We start from the raw sequence: 21,118 nt of genomic DNA on the forward strand, positions 1-21,118 counted from the left end.
CATGCATGTCCTTAGAGCTTCTTATTCCTCCGACAGCCTCTCCGGTCATCCGTCTTCCTTAGCGCGCTGCTTCAAGCAGCCTGAAGAATTGTCAGCACCTGAGAGCGGAACGAGAGAATGGGGGGACTGACTCATCCCACATGAGGTGCTCCAAAACTTCGTCCCAGTTGTTGAAACGAAGTTCTGGAGACACCGAAAATACCCTGCGGAAGAAATCCCATTCGAGCGGAGTCAGGGTCTTATGCCCCACCTTGAGCGCGCCGCGGGGGTGGAACTCTGGAAACACATACTGGAGAAATAATTAGTCGAAAGGACAATAAAAAATGAATCGCGTACCTCTCCCCTCACCCACTGGAACAAAGTTACACCAACACTCCACAGATCTGCATCGAACGCGTAGGGCTTCTGCTTCTCCACCAATGGTGACATATAACCTGGTGTCCCAGCTTTGTCTTGCAACGACTCGCGACCCGGCAAATCCACCCAGAAGCCAACGTTCGATGCATCGTCAAAAATATGCGCTATACCGAAATCGATGATCTTCAGCTGTTCACCATTGAGGAGAAGATTGTCGGGTTTGATATCGCGGTGGACTATTCCGTTCTTGTGGAGTGCTTGTACACCGTTAATCTAAGCTGACGTCAGCCTATGCTCTAGCCATCGACGGGGAAAGCCTACCAACTGCCGCCCCAGCGAATAAGTGTGTAACCGTTCGATTTGCAGGTTGCTAATACACGACTGGCCCATTTCCTTTAAACGCTGGATCAGTAAAGCGTACGGAAAGAGCCAGAGGCCAACCATCGCAAGGTAAAAATAACTCGTGTCGTGCCAAACGCCGTATATGTCGAGGAAGCAGGCATGCTCCATCATCAATCTCGACACAATAACTTCGCGCAGAAAGCCCTCCATGACCATTTTCCGTTCCTGGTGTTGTTCTCTCCCGTCAGGGGTTCGCCGACTGCGACGTGGAACCCAGTCGCCCTTGCAGATTCGTTTGACGGCTACGTGTTTGCCGGTCCCAGTTACCCCTTCAACGATCTCTCCGAATCCTCCGCGACCAAGCGGTCTGACAAGCTGGAGTTGCTTGTGGCATATAGTCGGAACGAAACCGGCATAGCTGAGAGTTTTCCAGTTGGCACAGCCCCAGAACGATTCCTCGTCGAGTGTGATGTATTGGAGGAAGTCGTCCCAGCTCGATGGATGGCCAGGAACGAAGGGATACGTTTTGCCAGCAGTTTGGAATGCTCCGCCAGGGTCAGGGCGACAAAGAAGAAGCCACCACTTGCAAAAAGCCTCAGCGATGTCGTGCACGACGAAGATGTTGGTGTGGTCGTATATAAGCAACAGTCCGAGTAATCTCAACGCGTATTGGATGTCGCGACGGCCGACGATTGCGGCAGCATACGCCTCAAAATAGGTAGCCACTTGATGAAAGACATCGAGCACAATGGTGCGAAGCTTGTCTCGACCTTGGATTGTCTGATCCAACAGTGTGCGGAATTTCGATGAGGACGGGAAACCCACAACGGCGGCGGAATATGCATTGTAACAAGCAGCAACCTGGTTTGGTTAACGCCTGACTATCATGGTTAATATCTGACATACCTCTTCTGCAGTAGCTCGACAGGACACACGGAAACTCTTGAGAAGATTAGCGACGCTAGTTTGGAGCTTGTCGCGACCTCGAGTTGGCTGGCGTAAATGTTAGCCACTTGCTGGCTTATGAAAAGTTCGTCTTACATTCTTTCCAAGAGTCTTGGCGAAGCCTAGCCGATTTGCTGTCGCGTAAACTACCCCAAGAGAGACGAACCCGAAGGCAAAGAAAAGATATGAAGTGCCACTTGGCCGATTGTACAATCCGTAACCAAGTGGCACTGTGCCTGGTATAAAGACTGGAAACGTCTTTGTGGGAGGAGGAGGAGGGGCGGGTGGGAGAGTGAGAAGAAGAGGGAATCTCAATATATACGTCACGGTCCTGGTCGTTGTGGCTGTCAAGGTCGGCGAAGGGGGTGTTGCGACCCGTTGAACCACGACTCTGAGGACACCCAAGGTTACCACGCAGCTAGGGAGGGCTATGCTTCGACAGAAGCGAGAAAAGACACGAGATACGATCGCGAGTGGCACTATGGACCACATCGTGGTTCGAGGTCAAGAACGAATACGTTACCTTGTCACAGTCACGGTCCCCAGAAATATAGATCGCGAAATGCTGTGTCTTGTCTGAGCCATTGGAGAGTGGGGGAAAGGTTTCTGGGATGGTTTACTTTGAAGTAAAGGTCGCAACTCCGTTGAGGTTATCTTATTCATGATTGACAGATGCCGGTTCCCTTCGGTCCGCGCCACTAGCAGAGATTTGTGAATGTACAACCGTGCAGTTCCCAGCCCCCCGCCGCCTAAGCCTGTGATACTTCAGCTTCAAGTGCATTCGAAAACAAACGCGCCGGCTTCCGCAGCCGATAAGATATGTGGAAATCACGTGATTAATGATAGGGTTCACTTTCCGCATCTGTGTCCTCTCTCAGTGTTACAAATATACCTACCATCGTAAAATCCACTGATTATTGGCAAGTAGAGGAAGCCAACGACTGAGAAATCACCAAACAGGTCGGTCAGATGTCTCCTGCCGTTCATTCCTCTGTAGCATCATTTGTCGCAACCGCGTCCTCTTGCCAATGCAAGTTCAAGTCGGTACAACCGCCTCTTTCCTGCTGCTCAACCCATCGATTACGCCGAGGAGTGCGGGTTTTCCAATCCATTCGAAATGATTTCCAGAATACGCTATTTTCTGTTTCAATCGTGGGATGCATTGGGTCTTCAATGTCGGAGGCCTCGACGATGAACCCGTGATCGACGTTATTTGGCCACGAACGAATAAACCCGTCCCCATCCTCGACAAGATAGCGGTTGCCAACTCGGAAAAGAATACACGGAGTGTCCCCTGCGTATTCGCGTGGGGTGTAGGCTTGTAGTAGGACCTCCCCGGGGAAGCCATATTCGTGGTCTATCGACCAACCGAAGCGGCCGGGATCTTCGCCCCAACGAAACACACGCGCCCAGTCACGATCTTCGTACCAGTCATTAACCCAAATCCAATCAACTATTCCATCTTGCGACCAATGAGCAGTTGCATCTCGGAATTCGGCTTGCGTCATTCTCGACCTTGGTCCTCGTCGATGAGACAATTGAATCGGACTCTGTTAGTGTGTCAATTCGGCAGTACACAGAAAAGTCGACCAATTACTTCTGATAGTGAATGACCATTAACCGAGTCATCCACACGGTTGAGGTCATTGCTCGGAAATGCAGTTCCATGAGCAAAGTCATATATTCCAAGCTCTCCAAAGCAGTTTCCAACTACGGTGAGACCCAGAGTTTCGTCAACTTTGATTTGCGGTCGAGCCCAGATGGCAGGGTCGCTCTGTGGGTCAATTTCCCATACTTGCGGTGTGTTGTTTTGATTGACTTGCTCCGGTTCTACAGGTAACAGAACGGACAGAAAGCGAGGATGATGGTAGTCTTCTTCTCCAAGATGGGCAGCTTCAAGCCAGGTTGCTCGTGTTCCATCGGGAGTGACGCAAAGTCGGTACCAAGGGTAATCGAATAACCAGTCTGGTAGGTCTCGTACGATGCAGGTAGTTGGGCAGGTTTCATCGCTTTCGTAGAGCTCATGAATCCGAAGGGGATCTAAGGCGATGAGTTCCAGGCCAACTGGAGAGAGGATAACAAGGCGCAAGGGCGAATCAGCCAAATCAAGAGGAAGCACTTGAACTTCCCAGATCGTGGGTGGCTTGATACTCCCACGATAAGCGACTGAAGCCTCAGTAGCAGCAGACGGGAAGTCGTAGAGTTCGAGAGCCAGGCTGCGAATGATGACGAGCTTGTCATCCCATAGCGTCATGGCCAGCGGCACGTTCTACCGTTACCATCAATTTTGGTGCACAAGATCAAGTTCAGGATACGCACTCTACGACCGTGAGCTTCGAGGCCGCCGGGAGGAGGCAGGATTTCGACTATTCGGGATTCTCTCCAGTTGATTAAATGCGGAACATTGCTCTGTTGACGAATGGCGCAACCAACGAATGAGCCCGATAGCATCAGAACGTGTGTTGAATGCGGAATACAAGCGATTTCGAGGAGAGAGTACTCTTTGCGTACATTGCGCAGCGTAATGATGCGCGTGGAGTTGGACCTGTACTTGCTCGATCAACTTGAGCAACACAAGTAGTGTATGACTTACTGTGAGCCTAGACCAAGAGCTAGCACAATCTCACGATCTTGAACTTCAGCTTTTCCGGTCTTGACCACATCTGGTAAGTAGCCCTGGGCAATGGGTTCCGTGTTTCCTTTGAATATGCGAAAAATATCCCAGCAGCTGAGTTTGCTGACTTTATCGTCCGAGGAGGCAACAAACAGCCATCTTCCTTGAGCCAGATGAAGCCAGGTGATCGATTGAGGCAGGTTGATAGACCACGTCCGAAACGGCGATCGATTTTCTGTCTGCGTCCATTTTTGCGAGGCGTACGAGAGCCGCCGCACAAGCAATTCCAACTCGGGTGAGCTCAAGGCTAGGTGATCCTCAATATATGCTGGTATTCGAATGCCCTGGCGTAAAAGCCAGGCAAGCTGGGTGAGCCAAACTGACTTCAACCGCATTAAACGATCCATTGTAGAGCAGACCTGGTTCCATAAGCAAAAGAATCAGGGTCAAAAATGGAGGCTACGCACCTGTCGAAGAAGCAGGATATCGCCAACGGAGAGAAGGGAACAGGTAAGGAGGAGCACATCCTCCTGGAGGTCAAGAAAGCGCATTGAGCGGATGTTGGAAGGCCTGAGAAATGCAGGGACTTGTCAGTACTGGTAGTACCTGGAGAAGCACGAGAATTACTCACCTACAGAGAGGAACGCAAGCCAACACAACACATTCCCAACTTCAAAATGTCGTACGTCTGTTGTTCTTGCCTAGTAACGCAATCAATTGCCGTGTTGGGAAGCAAACCACGGATTCGCTTTGTACCGGAAGCCAGTGACGGCGTTAACCAAAAACGACTGGACAAGGCCACATACAAGGTCGACCATAATGGAATCTGTCACTCGTCACAGTCGTCACATCTGTTAATTCTAAGTATTTCGCCGGTTGACCGTGATTCGGCACTGGCACCTTTGGTCTACGTATCTTGCCTTATCCCATAGCGCTCGCAAGCTCATCAGTCATGTACAGACCTCCATACAATCCAACGAATACCAGCTTCATAACGCTTGTCAACTTGAACTTACTGGGAACTTGAAGTCTGAATCGCCAGCCACAGAATACTAGGAGACTCGTTCCCAGAATACAAATGACATGGCCGATGAACGTAAACCCTTACTTGAGCTAAACATGGTGCATTTCATTCGCTACTGATCCCCGCGCAACCGCCTAATTATCTCTTTGTTCTCTGAACGACTTCGACGAAGTGAACAAGAACAAAGTATGCTTCATGGACTCGCCATAGCCTCAGATGCAACCAGTACCACAGGAGGTATAAATGGGGGGAAATTTGTCTTTCCAACTCCATTCCAACAGAGCCACTCGCTCATCTTCCTCGCACAACAATACTTGACAACTTCTCATGGCCAACTACCGACAAGCTGGCAGACCTGTAACAGTCTATCAAGGGAATGCATCACCCAATCTTATATCGGCCGTCAATGAGGACCATTTTACTTGCCCCGCTCCAGAGGTAGTTTCACTCCTTCGACCACTTCTGAGCTCATAAATGATCAGATTCGGAACTACCTGCTTATGAGGAGCGTATACCCAAGTGTTACACACGGCGGGCAAAACTTTGCCTTGCGTGATTTCATCACAGAGTGCTTGTGCGTAAAATCTGGGCGATCATCTGGACTAAGTTCGCTAAGTGACCAACTCCAGCGACCGCAAAAAAAGCCGCCTTCATCATAAAGGGGTTCACCACGTCAAGTCCACAGATGTCCAAGGAGCGCACGGGTTGACGCTCAACATTTCTGACATTTATGCTGCGTTAGGTGTTTTGCTTTCCTTTGCTTGACCAAAACGCAAAGTTACTGATGTCCATTGACAATTGGACAGGATTCGTCATCGCTGAGACAGACTTGTTCCCATTTTCTCGGAACCAGAATATAACGGATGTCGCGGTGGCCGAAGTCGAGCTCAGGGTCTTGGCTACTTATATCAACTGGGGTGAAATTTTGCACGAAGCTTATTTTAGTGGCGAGCCATCGGCTGATGAAGAAATCGCCCCTCCTGCGACTGCATGCATCATGTATCGGGCGGGAAGCGGCCCGAGTCCAATCATCGGGTCAATTTCGACCTCCTTCGGTGGCCCTCAAGGACGTTCAAAACAAAGTGCCCGCGAAGCACGAGTGCAAAGCTGGACAAGCGCATTCCCTACGTTCAATGCAGCCATTCCAAGTGTTCGCCAACTCCACGGGTCCAATGTTCATACGGGTGACTGTGCGGAGCTCCCTGCATTGCTGGGGTAATCGGCATATTATTTTCAATCACCTCTATTGACATGTTTTAGTCTTCTTCGACTGGAACCGACGCCGCCAAGTTCGCAACATCAGCAGCGTCAGGCCATTCACATTTACGGAGTCGCCGCCAGTACAGACCTCGCGTCCATCGGCTTATTCAAAGCAGCACGCTACAACCAAGTCGCCTTCCAGCAGCTTCTCAAGCCGGCATGCGACAATTGCAAGTATGGGATACGATTCCTTGACGGCGTCTACGCCAATGGAAGTGTGGATCCAACTCCTTTATTCCAGTATCTCGATCTCGCACCCCCCGCACCCAACCAGTCTCACCAACCAACGCCCTACCCGTCAGTCCAGGAGAATAATAAATGTCAGACACCCAACTGTCGAAACCGCGGGTACTGCACCTTCGAGTGCAGCGCGTGTCGAGTTGCGTGGTACTGCAGTGCTCGATGTAGGCAAGATGATGCTTCTCGACACTCGCACGACTGCGCGTGTTACAGAACTTGCGCCCGGATATCATGCAAGAAAGTTTGGAAGCCAGACCAAGAAATTGTTCAAGGAAAAGACTACGAAAGTTGCCAGGACTGCGCAAGGGTTGGGGGACGACATCCAACCAACTATTGCATTGGCAAACACAAGAAGGCAGACGAACAGTGCATCGTTACTGACCGAGCAGCCCATGGCTCGTATTGCGCCAGTCCAAGCAGAGGTCCGGTGCCAAAAACGCAGAGACTGGCTCCAGGATACATGTTCTCCTAGTTTATGTACATACAACATGGAGTAATTACATACCTTTGAGGAATTTTTTCATCGGCGCATCGCTGCGAAGGAGTTGATGACATGTACATACATGTATCGTTGTATGTAATAACTTGAAAATCATGTATGCGTTCCAACCATCACCACGAAATCACCAACCCAACGCGATATACTCTACAGTCGAAAGTTTATGGGTCAGTTCTGTTCAAGGAGATTAATTCCCGGACCTTCTCCGAGTCTGGTAACAGTTGCGCGTCGGCGATGCTACGGCCACCGTGACCGACCAAAAAGAAAAAAAAATCTGGGACAACGCACACATAACAAACAAACCTTCTCGAGCTCGAAATACCAAGTATTAGCGATGCTGATGAGCAAAAAAAAATTTAACTTGACCAGCCGGTTTTGAACGACTGCATGAGCAACGATTTCTCGCCTGCTAGCCGCGGCATACACGCAGACGACATCTCTGGTTCCGCCCGGTCGAAATGAAACATGCCCAGAACTTGGAGACCAGATCGAAATTCGCCATCACGTGCAAAAGGCCCGTTGGACTCGGGCCTCTCCCTCGGACCATCCACTCGTTTTACAGCAGTTTCTCCCCCATTACAGCCTACTTGTGCGCCATATACAGCATTCAACAGTACTTTCTGGCCCCCAAAACGATATGTGCAGACAACCACGCCGCCAGCCCCTAACTATGGCGAAGGAATATATGACTAATTGCTCATTGCCCTGATCTATCTACCACTTCCCGAGTCGATCACAGGACGTGGCTGGCCCATATAAAGGGCTGGGAGACCGGCAAAGATCAAACAAACCTCCAATCATGGCTGTCGGAACCTTCACCGTCTTAGACGATACCCGCCCAGAAGACACCAGTCTTCCAGCATTCATGGTTTCTACCAGCCGTGGATTCCTTCCCCGAGCAGAGCCCATTATCGAGCTACCAGCCGAGTTTGCGCCATTCGAAAGTCTTCTGTCGCGCATGCCAATCAAGAAACTTGATGGGACTCCTGGCCTGCTTGCGAGTGGTTCGCTGGGAGAGGCCGTCAAGGAGCTACCGGATCTTACATGGGCGGTGGAGAAATACAGGGAGAATCTCCCGCTCCAAAATGCCCTTTATCGCGATTACTCGTTCCTCGCATCCGCATACCTCCTCGAGCCTTGCCACGAACGATTTGTGAGAGGGGAGCCATATGGTCTGGCTAGAGATGTGTTGCCGAAGAATATTGCGTTGCCCATCTCACGGTGCGCTGAAATGTGCGTAAATTATATTCCTCCCTATATCATTGCTTGACAACACCGAGCAGCGCCGGCTTCAAGCCATTCATGGAATATGCTGGCTCCTACGCGCTATACAACTATCGTTTGGTCGATCCCGCAAAAGGCTTGGAGTACTCTAACCTTCGCCTCATTCGAGCTTTTGAGCATGGACTAGACCCCACCTCATCTGAGGCAGGGTTTGTCCTTGTTCACGTTGACATGGTTCGCAATTCGGGTCCCCTTATCGCTGGTGTCATGTCTGCTTTAAGCGCTTGCACTGCAAACGACCGCGACGGGTTTGTCCAAGGACTCGAAGCCATCGTTCGTGCTATGGAAGTCGTCAACGAGGTCATGGAAAAAATGTGGGGGAAAAGCAAGGCCAACGATTACACCTCCTTCCGCACTTTCATATTCGGCATCACCTCCCAGTCCATGTTCCCCAACGGCGTCATCTACGAAGGCGTTTCAGAGGAGCCGTTGTCGTTCCGTGGCGAGTCCGGGGCCAACGACAGTATCATTCCTCTCTGCGATAACTTCTGCCAGATCACCATGCCCGAAACACCGTTGACGGACATCTTGAAGGACTTTAGGGCGTATCGGCCAGGAAACCACCGCGAGTTCCTTGAGTTCGTCAATATTCGGTCCCGCAACATCAACGTCAAGGAGTTTGCACTAGCCCACAGAGACAGCGCAAGCGCGTATTTGCGAATCTTGAATCAGATCCGCGACTTCAGATGGCGGCATTGGTGCTTTACGAGGGAGTATATCTTGAAGAAAACGGCACATCCAACCGCAACTGGTGAGTGCTCTTTTCTCCACAACACCAGCGCTGAACTGGCTACGACAGGCGGCAGCCCCATTGTCACTTGGCTCCCGAACCAGCTGATAGCCGTCATGGACGCGATGATTCGAGTGTGGGACGACGCTGAGCACGATCTGGACGGCTGCGAGGACATTATGGAGCGCACGATCGTGCAGAGAGATACCTTGAAGAAGGAGGTCGACAAGTATGTCAAGGAAAGAGCTGCTTGAAAATTGCTCGCATCAGTACTCGTAGATTTATCAGCTCCTTGGACGAAATTGACCCATATTTTCCTTTCGCGGTTGAATTGTCGAGTATCTGTGGTAATGTGGTACTGCTTGCATCGAGTCAAATACTTGGTTCTTGTTCACGGCCTAGAAGTCGTTCGGAGAACAAAGACGATTAGGCGGTTGCACAGGGATTAGTAGCAAGTACATGAATGAAATGCACCAGATTTAGCTCAAGTCAGGGTTGACGTTCATAGGCCATGGCATTTGTATTCTGGGAACGAGTCTATTCTGTGAATGGCGAGCTTCCCAGTAAGTTCAAGTTGACAAGCGTTATGAAGCGGGTATTAGTTGGATTTTATCGAGGTCTGTGCATGGCTAATGAGCTTGCGAGCTCTGTAAGATAAGCCAACATACGTGGACCAAAGACGCGGCAACCGAAATAAACAGAAGAGCTAACAGAAGTGACAAATGTGACGAGTGACACATCACCAAAGTGACCCGAGACTCGCAAGTCGGTTATGAAGGGGTTACTAATCATAAAAGTTCCTGTAAATACTACGAATCCTAAGTCGATTCCAACAAGGCCAATGCAAGGGGATCTTCAAATGGGTAAGTTGTTGAGACTCCCTAGCAAGTTCAACAACCCTATGGGGTTCATATAGCAAGCAGCTCATCTTGTTAATGCTTCCTGGTCGCTGTTCGTCGCGCAAGAACCAATAACTCCACACCATTCTCTCTGTTTGTTGCAGTGTAGTGATACTCTTCGGAGCACTTTTTAGCCATACTAAGGATATGAAGTACTTGCTCGTCACCGTTCATCGCGCAATGACTAGTAACTTAACATAATTCTCTTCTTTTCTTGCAGTGTATTGATAATCTTAGTAGCACTTCTCAGCGGGAGCAAGGATATGAAGTGATTATTGACTTGCCAAATATTATAGAGATCTATAAACCCACTGAGAGAGTAGGGCTATCCTATACACCCTTACTTACTCTGTTCTTATTGTAGGCAACCAGTAAACATTCCCAGGTATGCAGCCAAATTAGGTGGGTTATTATATTTTATAACTGCATACAAAGAGCGCAGACAAGCAAACGAGTAGTAATAAAGCGCGTAGTAGAGTATTGGAGAGGAGAGAAAAGTGAAGAGCAGGTGCTCGTGACGATAGTCCGATTATTGCCAGTTGTGTCGAAATGCAATGCGTATGAATGCGTGGGGATTGGATATTGTTGTTGGGTGGAAGACGACTGGTGTAATTTTCAGCAAGGAACAAAGAACAACACAAGAGCGCACCGTGAAGCAACAGTCCAACAATCATGGCTGGGGAGGCTCAGGGTCAATTTGCCGCCCGGCTGCCCGGCGACGGCTCTGGACAATAGCTTCATCGTCACTTGGCTCAAGCTCGTCAACTTCCTCTCCTTCATCAGCGCCATCGCCAAAAACTCGTCTAATACCAGTCAGCAAGCAAGTCTACGAGGATATGTGACGTACTCTGTCAACCAGTCGAGCGTTTCTTCCCCCCACTCGGGTAAATCAGGATTGGAGCGGTCCTCGAATGTGCGGAGAACCTTCTCATACAGGTCGCTGAACTTGTATTTCTTGCTTTCCTTGTTTGTCCATTGGAGAACATTGCTCATTGCAATACGCATCTTGTGCACCTGTCAGGCCAAGTATCAAGAAATGGAGGGCTTGCCTGAACAACAACATACGCCACGATGTGTGCCGTGACCTTGTAGGTATTGTGGATTGAGGCCAAGCACCCATTCGGGATGTTATCATCCGATTCATGGCTGACATCGGTGCGCGTAACAAATAGAAGTCGAATGCCCTTTTGTTCGTGAAAACTTGGCATGATAAAGAAAGGGTAGACGCACTCATACGATAGTGACCATTTTGAAGAGGTTGGATTGATATGCGTCGGGGTCCCACTCTCCTTCGTCATAGCAAAATGATGGGAAGCGATTAGCTGACGGCGTATACTTGTTGGCGATAATCTGCTGGTGAATTCTAAAACGCGTTAGTTGGAGGTATAGATCGATTGGATTTACACTTCGGCCTCAGCACTAGGCATTTCATTAGTAGAGCAAGACTTTGACAAAGAGAGGTATAATCACGAAAGAGGTTCCGGGTTTCTAGACGCGGATGTCAGTCAGATGGAAAACAAGGAAATAGATGTCTTACTCGGAAGCCTTCGTATAAACTAGGGGAGGAAAATGAATACGATCCTTCCACGGCATTATTAGCATCCGCAGCTGCGGGTGAGCCATGCCGCGTAGGGATTTGCTTGCCCCTTGTTCGATAGGCGGGTAAAAAAAAATCAGATCCGGGTATGGGGAGCAGAATGCGCAGATTATTCTTGAAAGTGTTTGTGTCTTGGGTACGGGCGTCGCGGGCGGCTTTCGCAAGCTATAGGACAATATTGAAGCATATGCAACAACTACATCGCACACTTACCCGGGCGCCCAAAGCAGTCCATGGTGCAGGAGTGGTCTTCGAATCGAAATAAAGCTGTTGAAGAACGGGCAACACCTGGAAGCGACAGGTAGCAAAGATTTTTGAGAAGACCTCCGCGTGATGTTCAGCATGCTCGCTTTCATAGAATTAGCATGGGTTCGTTGCTGCAATAGATGTGCACGCACCTCGCTGGCAGCTGAGCAAAGCGGTCGCTCGCAGACTCATCGAATGACTTAAGACAGCCATACTCTAGTATGCATCTCATATCCCAAAACGCGTCGGCACCGCGTGGCGCGAATTTGGCGGCGTCGATGATTTGGTGAAAAGCTCCGCGGTTGGCACTGTCAGTGGCTCAGTACAATCCAGAGAAAAGAAATTGACTTGCGCATTCCTTGGGGGCCCATGACGACGCTTTCCTAGAGAAATAGGCTGCTGGGGACCCGCCGACTCCAATGGTAGAAAACCTAGATTTGCCAGGACGTCGTTTACGTAGCCTTGGTGTTCCGCAGAAATGGAGAGCAGAGGACTCGGAGACTGTACTTCAGATTCGCCGCTCATCAGCTCAGGAGGAAAAGACGCAGGAATGCGACACTTACAAGTTCAACCGTCTTTATAGCCTGAGACGGGTTGTCCGACGATGCTGAGATCATTGAGCAGAGCTGGTGGGATCAGCAAACGGTGGTTGCCGCGGGAAGTATGTCATGCACTCGCGGCATATAGCGATACGGCACCAGCATAGTATCGAGTTCAGATACTATCCCAATGCCCTCAATGGCAAGCATTGCAGCTAGCTTGAGCTTTGATCTCCCCTTACCATTGCCAAGCATGAGCTGCATGAATGCTCACAGGTCAACTCATAGATTCATTCGGAACTTGACGCAAATCATAACGGCATCAGCTCCTGAAATCAGCGCACGACGTGCGGTATGTTCCCGCAGAGAGCGGTACAGGGACAGACGATACTACTCCAAACCTCTTCGTTTACTCTGAATAATTTATAGCCCGGCGCAACAAGATTGTTGTTATTGTTGCCAGACATTCGCAACTGCGCTGGGAGGCTTACTTCGTGCTCGTCCAATCTCATAAGTATTAGTGTAATCGACCAAGAATATGCGTTGAATATAGTGGATTTCATATATCATAGCTGTTGCAGAGGCTGAGACTAACAAAATTGTTGCCGGTTGCCATTGCTGTACCATCGCCAATAGGACGGAATCAGGCGGGGAATAGAAGGATCCTATAGCTTGAGTCTCTCCTTGACAACGACCTGCGATGTACGGATGAGCACGATGCCGCAATCTTGCGCGATAGTGAACTTTACCTGCGTTTTTGGAGACTTTGACATACTCTGACTCCAACTCTTTCAGTAAGCGCACTGCCATTGTTATCCCCGTCGACGGGGGCAGTATCCCTCTGGCAACATTGCCTTGCATCCCGTCAAGATCTGGTTCGATATCCGCGTTATGGCCATCCTGGCTTTCTGGCCCAACATTGTTGACAGTATCTTTCAGGTGCCTGACGGGGCCATTTGAGTCGAAATTTGAAGGCCATGGAGCGATGGTGGATGGGACGAGGGAATAACTGCGAGCCTGGTTAATCATTCGACCACGGAATGAATCCAACTCTGGAGACTGGGTCGATATGAGCTTGGGCGAACCCAACTCTGAAGTTTTGGCTGAGCTACCGTATGTTTTCGGTATGGATTTGGGCGGCCATTCGATTTTGGGTATGTTCGGATGCTTGTCTTCCAGCAAAGGAGGCGGTTGAGCTAGTCCTAGAACGTGCAGTATACCCTCCGCCTGGAGACCTTGTGGGTCGGAAGCGGAGTCATAGGCTGCAATAGCGGCAGCCAAGTCCGAGTCGGCTGGGCATAAATCCACGAAAACGGGAGGAGGGTCTCCTCTCGCTTGACTGGTTGACTGCTGGTCGGGTTCATATCCCCCCCAACCAAGAGACCACGGAGAAGATCATCGTTGCTTTTCGTGACGTTTGTTGCAGGACTAGTAGTAACTGCGTCGTCCGAACCCAGAAGATCCTAAGTTGTTAAGTAACATCAGGCAAACGTGCTTTCAGAACGTACGTCGACAACAGTGGCTTTCGTTGAGCCAACTGGTTTCTGTTCACTGACTGTGCAGAGTGAGACAGTGTCCACAAGAGTAATAAAATACGCACCGACAGCGATAACAGTAGCTTTCAGTTCCGGAGGCGGTATTTTCTCCAAGACACCCTTCTTGACTTGACCAAGATTAAACAGGCTAACGAACTCGATGGCTTGCTGTTGCAGTTCTAACTCAGGACTCGTTGCGTATTGTAATAGAAGCTCTGAAATACGCTCATGCTGAGTTACACCGACTGCTGGCAGCGATGAAATCTTCGTGACTGCAGTCAGCACAAACTGTCGCATAAGGAGGTTGGCATATGGTGAATCGAGAATCGACACCAGCAAGTCAATTAATTGCTTGTCCGAGACCTGCTCAAGGTAAGAGGGTATTTGAAATAAAACTGTTAAAAAAACACACAGGTTTGCGTGGGTCCTCGTCCACAATTCCTCCCTCCAACAGCAGTTCACTATATTCACCGATGACCCAGGTTGCAGCGAGGGTTAGAGACTCTTGAGAAATATCGGCCATCAAAGCAACATAGAGCTTTGATGCAGTATATGCTTGCAGTTCTGGTGTATGCGCTACCATACGAATGAAGGCGGACAATATCTCTTCCCGCACGAAGTTTCCAGCCTAGTCGACGGCGATGAGTATGCACTGGGAATCAGGGGACCCTCACCAGTCGCAGGAATCAAAGGACAGTGTCGATGTGCCACTGTTTGTTTGGCGCGAATCGTTCTGCAGCGAGAGATATTTGTGTGGTCATTCCAAGCTTGAATTCGTCGTCGGCTACTTCAAGGAAGGCGAGCAATTCTTGAACAAGCACGCGGACATTGCCTTCATTAATGAGAGCATAAGATAGCTCCAGAGCTCGCCGCCTGATCGATATGTCGCCATCTCGCAAGCAGTCCAGAATAATGTTGCAATGCCTTTGTATACGGCGTTGGTGTCCAATGAAACCACCTTATTCAGCGTGTTCAGCGCAACATAACTTGGTCCAAGCATTAACCAACAGATGGGAGTGAAGTAAAAATGCTCACCGAATGTTGTTATCCCGATTGCTCAAAAACTTTCCCAAAATGTTGATAGCAACGACGCGCAGTCCAGTGTCGGCTTCGATATCCAGAACAGTGAGAACGGTCTCGTAAAGAATCGAGTTGCCAACATTCTTCGTGGAGTCAGTGTTGGTCGCAACCTGTGCGAGGATATCATTTATAGCTTCGCTCGCTGTTTCATCACCCCGACCAAGAAAACGGAGGAATCACAAAATTTTGACTTGTAAGAAGGGGTCTGTGATGCCTGAAACGTCGTGCTCTGGACTATAGCCTGTCGTTACAAGAGACTTGAGGTTGCGAACGAGAAGAGGTACGGCCTGAAGAAACTTCATTTTGTGCTGTTTGGGAAAAGGTAAAACCCACGTTTCGGAACTCGTCCCGTATCACAGGCTCTGAATGGCACATTTCAGTGACGAGTGTTATTGAAGACAGCAGGACGCCGTGATTTCGGTCGGTCAATAAGTTCTTTGCTTTGGAAATAAAGTGGTTGGTGAGTTCCGGGACTTTCTTGATCACACGAAGCGCGCACAGTGCCGCCTAAAGCTGATTCAGCAAAAGGAGAACTGACGAGGCTTTTTGATGAACGCACCTTCTTGCGAATGTAAGTGCTGCTTGAGCCCAAAAGTTTCTCGATTTCATTTGCCAGGTCTCTTGACATCTCCTCCGATGCTATGTTTGCGAATGTGCATAGGGCCAGCCCAACAACATACGCGTTGGAGTGATTCATGTCGCTGAGAATTCACGATTACCCGGCGCAAACAGAGGAGAGCTCAAGCACGCACTTTTTCAACGAGTTGGTGACCAATGTCAGAGTCTCCTGGCTCTTATCCAAAAGCAACATGATCCCCAAATATCCTAACCGTTTGTCGGCAAAACGTGGACTGGCGACCAGCCTTAAGCACTCTAGTATCTGCCCAAAGTGAGCAGGTGACCCAAGCATATGGATGTAGAGGAGTTTCGCGATATCATTGTTGTGTCGCGCAAACGAGTCCTCTTCCTTGAATGACGTCCGTATTGCTGCAGATTCCTGCTGGATGAGAGCGTGCTCATCGGCCACGGTCTGTCGCGATAGTTAGAAGCATAGCAATTTCTCGCCACATTCACTACTTTGCAGGCGCGGATGCCTTTGATGAGGGCTGGAGTCGGGACTATCAGACGACTTGAACGGAGACAGAAATCCACAACCAACCTTTCAGATTATTATAGACCATAGCGCGATAAAAGGAGTGGCGTCAGTCCCTGTAAGTTCCTTAAGTTGAAGGAAAGGCAATTAGGTTGGTTGCGACTGGCCGATGTCGGCGACAGTGAATGTCGTTGGAGGCCAAGTCACATGTGACAGAAGAGAAGAAATTGGCAGCAAAAAAATCTATGATTACAGTTCTAGCTAGTACAGAGGAATACATTGAGCTACGATATCGTTCAAATAAAGACTTGAAGGGCACTGCGATTGTAAGCGTTGGGTCCTTCACTCAGTTCACCAAGGTCAGGATAGAAAGGAACCAAGGCGTCAGCTGCTCCCGAGATAGAGCACGTTATAGATGCGCCAATAAACCTCTCTGGCAGGATGGAAGAGACCCTGAAGAACATAGCTGAGGGGAACGCCTGGCCCAAGTGTGACACACATTACCTCAATAGCGTCCACGACTGCACCGATAACACGGGGCGACGTTTCGAAAAGCAATTCGGCCAAACCAAGTTCATCAAATGCATCATTGAGTCTTCGCAACCTAATCCAGCAACACCAAGAGCAAGGTGTTTGACAATGGTGCTTGCTGTTTGTCGGTGAACCAGATCACGGTTGGTGAGTGCGTCCTCAAGCATTGTGACGACTGAATCACGGTAATAGGCTGACTGTGGTCCAACATATTCGAAGACGAAAGAAAGGGCTGTTAGACAGCCTGTCCGAACATTGAGCTCGGCTGTTCGATATTCGTTCAAAAAGGCATCGATGCAGGTGAAAGCTATCGTGCATTCAGTCATCGAATCAACCCGAAGAGAGACGAAAAGACTCACGACCACACGTTTCTGCGACAATCGCAATTGCAACTGTGCTGCATACACGGCTCTGGCGCTCTTGGACGCGAAGATTGGTCAGCAAAACGGACAAGACATCTTGAGGCCCCAAACTTTTGGCGATATAGCCAAATGTGTTGACGGCTGCTCGATGAATGCCCTTTTTGTGGGCCTTGAGGAGATCCAGCAACTCGAAGCAAATGGGCATCCATTCACGAGCTGGCACAAACTCAGCCCCGCGATCCGCTGTTAAAATCATGAGCGGGGACGATATGGTCGAGAGTGAATGCTTACCGATACGACCAATCAAGTTGATCGAAGCTTCTTGCACCTTTTCGTGCCTGTTGCGAAGAATTGGTATCATTCAGGGAACTGACAAACAAGTTAGTGATCTATAAAAAGAAAGCAGAATAAGACTCACGAAGATCTTTGACAGGTGGGTTCATTTGGGTCATACCGACAATATTGGCAATCGCTCCCTCGGCTGCGATGATGGAACCAAGAGTGTCAGGATACTCCTCACCCAACTGTTCGAAAAGCACAAGCCCGAGTTTGCTCAGCAGCTGGTCCTCGCCACACTGCTTGATGACGATGCCAAGACGAGTTGTGAGATCAGCAGCCTGTTGACGAACTTTGGCACTCTTGTTGTTTAAGCGCCAGAGGATGGTGGAAACGATTTAGGTGAGGTATGGTTTAACGCGAATGCCGAGAGCATTCACAACGGTACCGAAGCCATCCAGCATGACTTGGTCTTCCGTCGTCTGCTCTTGGAACGAATAGATGATACCATCAACGAGGCGCACCTCCAAACGCTCGTCGATGTCAGAGGCGCCGAGCTTCTCCACGACATTGGTGATTGTTTCCATTACCATCTTGCGGTAAGGCTCCGCTTCATCCTTCAACTCGTTCACAATCCTACCCACAATTTCTGCGACACCAGCTTTCTCGGCAAGTTCGACTGTCGTTTCAACGACTTGACGATAGTTCCTCCGATCAAGGGCCATCCGACGAACCCAGAACGATTTGAAGAAATCAGGGAGGATGTCGTGCTTGATGTAGCCAAGAGTAACACCCTCGGTAGCCGTGCATTGTTTAACGACCTTGAAGACGATTTCTTCGTCTGAGGTTTGGAACTCACGAATGAGGATCACCGTGACTTCTTTGGTATAGTAGGACGCGTATTCCGGGTCCATGAGAGGGATGATAAAGCCGATGGCCTTGAGGAATGCGGCTAAACCCTTTCCACGATGCAAGCGAATACCTGTCCAGAGGGGCTTCAGCACGTTATCGAAAGACTCAATTCCGTAAGGGGCGGCAGCTTCAGCGAGGGCAGCAAGTCCCAATGCAGTCATGGTTCGGTTGTTCATCGGACAACCCCTTGGCAATACAATCGATGAGATTGCAGAGATGAGGGAGAACAGCACAACCCATCATGATGGCAATCTGCTGGACAATACGAATGCCGGTGTGTCGAGCTTGCCGTGACTTTTTCGAGTTGCAGACGGCCTTGAGGAAAGGAAGAAGGGACGGAATACCCAGTGCCGAAGCTACAACTGAGAAAGCGCGAGCGGTGGTGTTGTGTATATACTCGTCAGCATGATCGATATCTGGACGCATGGTAGATATCATATGGGCGAGACCAGCAGCTTTGGACAGGTTGAAAATGATTTCACGTCCTTCAACACGGGCGTAGTAATCTTCGTCAATGAGCAATGGTTCAATGACGACAAGAATCTTGTGCACGTATGGGCGAACAAGATCATCCAGCTTGTACAGGACTCGATCGATAACCTTCACAAGCAAATGTCGTTCTTGGTCCTCCAGTGTGCGTTCCATTAGTAAAGGGAGAATTTTATCGAACAACGGACCGGCACCAAACTCGCGAGCCTTGTCAGTGATTTGACGAAGGGCAGTCTTTCGGACGGGGGGAGTGCCGTTCTTGATTTTGAGAAGAAGACGCACGATCTTGCGCTCCTTCATTTTGTCGACCGAAAGCTCTGTTTCGTCTTCTTCCTTGGAAATTTTGGCGAAATATTGACTGTCCTCCGCTTTGAAGAACGTGAGGGCACCAACACCAGGGATTTCAGTCGGAAGTTCTGGGGCAAGACCGGCAGCAGCAGCAATGGCGGCGGCGCGTCGAGCCTTCCTTGATTTGGAATCCTCCTGGGTGACCGATGGGAGTTGCCATCGATCGACGAGGAGCAATGGTGGGCGCGTAACCAGCTGGAGGAGTCACAATGACATAGCCAGTGGCAGGGAGGATAATGTTGAGCTCTTCGTCGGTGAGATATCTGTTGTGTTTGTCGTCCTGCATGACGCCAGGTGCGTTCATGATGATTCGTTCCATAGGTTGCTCGATACCACCACTCGCTACTAGAGGAGTTTGGTCCCATCTCGAACGTTTGATTGGTTCAGCATTGGGGGTATCAGCTGGAGTAGCCATTTCGCCAGCCTCTTCTTCACCAGGTTTCGGATCTCATCGACGTTTACGTTTACCAGTTTCTTGATTTGCTATGGGAAGTTCTTTAGCAGCAGCAAGCTTGAGAGCAACGTCGTCAAGTTCGGCGGCAGGAGGCAGTCCATCTTCATCTTTTCATCCTCCTTCTCTCGTCGTTCTTTCTCTTGGATGGCGCGATGTACCCTGGCCTCCTCTTGCTCAAAACGAGTCAGCCGCATGGCATCCTTGTAGCCGCCTTCCAGCTCTCTTCCATCTTCTGCCTCAAATGCATCGGCACTGGTTGTGCGATTGAAGCGACGGTTGCGGTAGTCCGACTGTCGAGCTGCAATTTGCCCCTTCAAGGCAGTTTCTCCAGTAGTAAAGGGAGAATTTTATCGAACCCAGCAAGGGGAAGAAGGAATGCGTTGTATAGGTGAATGCTCGAGTTAATGTCGTTTTCAAGGAAGGGACCTGGCGGTGGCAAATCTACCAGGTCTATGTCGTCGTCTTTAGAGCTCTCAACAGGCTCTGTTTTGACCACTCGAATGGCGCTGTCAATTGGCATGGACAGGCGAGTTTCCTGACATCGGCGACAGGGTTGGCTGGATATGTTCTGGGTGTTCTGGGATGCCCAAGCAAGTTACCCATAGGCCTGAATGTGAACATTGAGCTTATTGAAGTCTTCTGGGTGAAGGAGACAGTAGGGAGGGGAAAATTGAGTCGATACGGCTGTTGGTGAGACGAGTCGTTTGTCACCAAATGGACATTTGTTGAAGGCTGAGATTGCTGTTATCGCATTCGGCTTTGGTGGCAAGTGTGAGCACTCAGGGTCTTAGGATACTGAAGTCGCCCACTCACATTGTTGGGCTATCGTTCGTCTAGCCAGTGGCCACTCCCAACTCCACGTCAGCTATTTGCCCCACCACCGCAGCCCGTGACCGTCTGACGAGCCAAATACACGCAAGTTGCCGATAATCGTCTTGGCGGACAAGAAGCCAGGTGAGGGGTTGGGTCGCGCGGGTCGCGCTGGCTGTCGCCGTTGAGTGAAAAGCACGTGCCAAATAATTTGACGGCGTACAAGTACCGCCGCCCCCATTTCGCATTGGAAGACGATTTGATTGAAAAGACACATTAGGAGTTGGTAGCAGAGGGGGGAGAGCGAATAGCAAAATAACAAAAAAGCACTTGATAGCGATTCGATAGCAAATTTGACTCTGAGGCGACACTGTAGGTAAAGTATGCGTGAAGGAGAACGAAATATTGGTTGGATTCTAGGCTGAGTTAGAGGTCGTGAGCTCCAAGTCAATTGGTTGAAGGTTCGCTCTTGCCGCAAGACCATCGAACTCGCCTGGGGGCCACCCGTAGCTGTAAGTTTTAGGCTAAAGCCCTATGTACAGCTAAACAGGTGCTTGCCTACACGGTTATTTCCACCTAGGGCTAGCTGTACCTAGTGATTTAGGCTATTGATTCAATAATATCAATGATGGAATAAATTATTATATAATAT

The 21,118-nt window shown here is 49.7% G+C and overlaps 6 protein-coding genes across 6 annotated transcripts; 2 read left to right on the forward strand and 4 right to left on the reverse strand.

The window, feature by feature from the left end:
- Positions 1–58: 58 nt before the first annotated feature.
- Positions 59–2,136, reverse strand: MIND_00550800 (Calmodulin-like domain protein kinase; the record flags this gene model as incomplete). The annotated part of the gene is made up of 7 exons (XM_037362287.1): positions 59–80; positions 132–289; positions 337–630; positions 679–750; positions 799–1,560; positions 1,606–1,692; positions 1,741–2,136. The coding sequence occupies 7 exons, from the start codon at positions 2,134–2,136 to the stop codon at positions 59–61; spliced, it is 1,791 nt and encodes a 596-aa protein (XP_037222579.1).
- A 491-nt stretch (positions 2,137–2,627) lies between these two features.
- MIND_00550900 (F-box domain-containing protein) lies at positions 2,628–4,809 on the reverse strand (the record flags this gene model as incomplete). The annotated part of the gene is made up of 5 exons (XM_037362288.1): positions 2,628–3,194; positions 3,242–3,913; positions 3,964–4,189; positions 4,238–4,677; positions 4,726–4,809. 5 exons carry the CDS (start codon positions 4,807–4,809, stop codon positions 2,628–2,630), a joined length of 1,989 nt encoding a protein of 662 aa, XP_037222580.1.
- An 800-nt stretch (positions 4,810–5,609) lies between these two features.
- On the forward strand, positions 5,610–7,279 carry MIND_00551000 (uncharacterized protein; the record flags this gene model as incomplete). The annotated part of the gene is made up of 6 exons (XM_037362289.1): positions 5,610–5,720; positions 5,765–5,856; positions 5,912–6,024; positions 6,089–6,497; positions 6,543–6,862; positions 6,912–7,279. The coding sequence occupies 6 exons, from the start codon at positions 5,610–5,612 to the stop codon at positions 7,277–7,279; spliced, it is 1,413 nt and encodes a 470-aa protein (XP_037222581.1).
- An 801-nt stretch (positions 7,280–8,080) lies between these two features.
- On the forward strand, positions 8,081–9,549 carry MIND_00551100 (Indoleamine 2 3-dioxygenase family protein; the record flags this gene model as incomplete). Its single annotated transcript, XM_037362290.1, has 3 exons — positions 8,081–8,514; positions 8,565–9,316; positions 9,365–9,549. The coding sequence occupies 3 exons, from the start codon at positions 8,081–8,083 to the stop codon at positions 9,547–9,549; spliced, it is 1,371 nt and encodes a 456-aa protein (XP_037222582.1).
- A 3,692-nt stretch (positions 9,550–13,241) lies between these two features.
- Positions 13,242–17,538, reverse strand: MIND_00551200 (AP-1 complex subunit gamma; the record flags this gene model as incomplete). Its single annotated transcript, XM_037362291.1, has 19 exons — positions 13,242–13,325; positions 13,381–13,910; positions 13,961–14,039; positions 14,085–14,131; positions 14,177–14,474; positions 14,524–14,687; positions 14,728–14,739; positions 14,786–14,844; positions 14,900–15,097; positions 15,147–15,301; positions 15,383–15,478; positions 15,525–15,698; positions 15,751–15,892; positions 15,944–16,221; positions 16,266–16,309; positions 16,640–16,737; positions 16,789–17,122; positions 17,175–17,420; positions 17,469–17,538. 19 exons carry the CDS (start codon positions 17,536–17,538, stop codon positions 13,242–13,244), a joined length of 3,108 nt encoding a protein of 1,035 aa, XP_037222583.1.
- A 313-nt stretch (positions 17,539–17,851) lies between these two features.
- Positions 17,852–19,617, reverse strand: MIND_00551300 (Small nuclear ribonucleoprotein; the record flags this gene model as incomplete). Its single annotated transcript, XM_037362292.1, has 3 exons — positions 17,852–18,492; positions 18,563–19,337; positions 19,411–19,617. The coding sequence occupies 3 exons, from the start codon at positions 19,615–19,617 to the stop codon at positions 17,852–17,854; spliced, it is 1,623 nt and encodes a 540-aa protein (XP_037222584.1).
- Between the last annotated feature and the right edge of the window lie 1,501 nt (positions 19,618–21,118).

This window comes from Mycena indigotica (assembly GCF_014461135.1).
Source record: "Mycena indigotica strain 171206Taipei chromosome Unknown Mind.scaff0004, whole genome shotgun sequence".
In the NCBI taxonomy this organism is placed as follows: Eukaryota; Fungi; Basidiomycota; class Agaricomycetes; order Agaricales; family Mycenaceae; genus Mycena; species Mycena indigotica.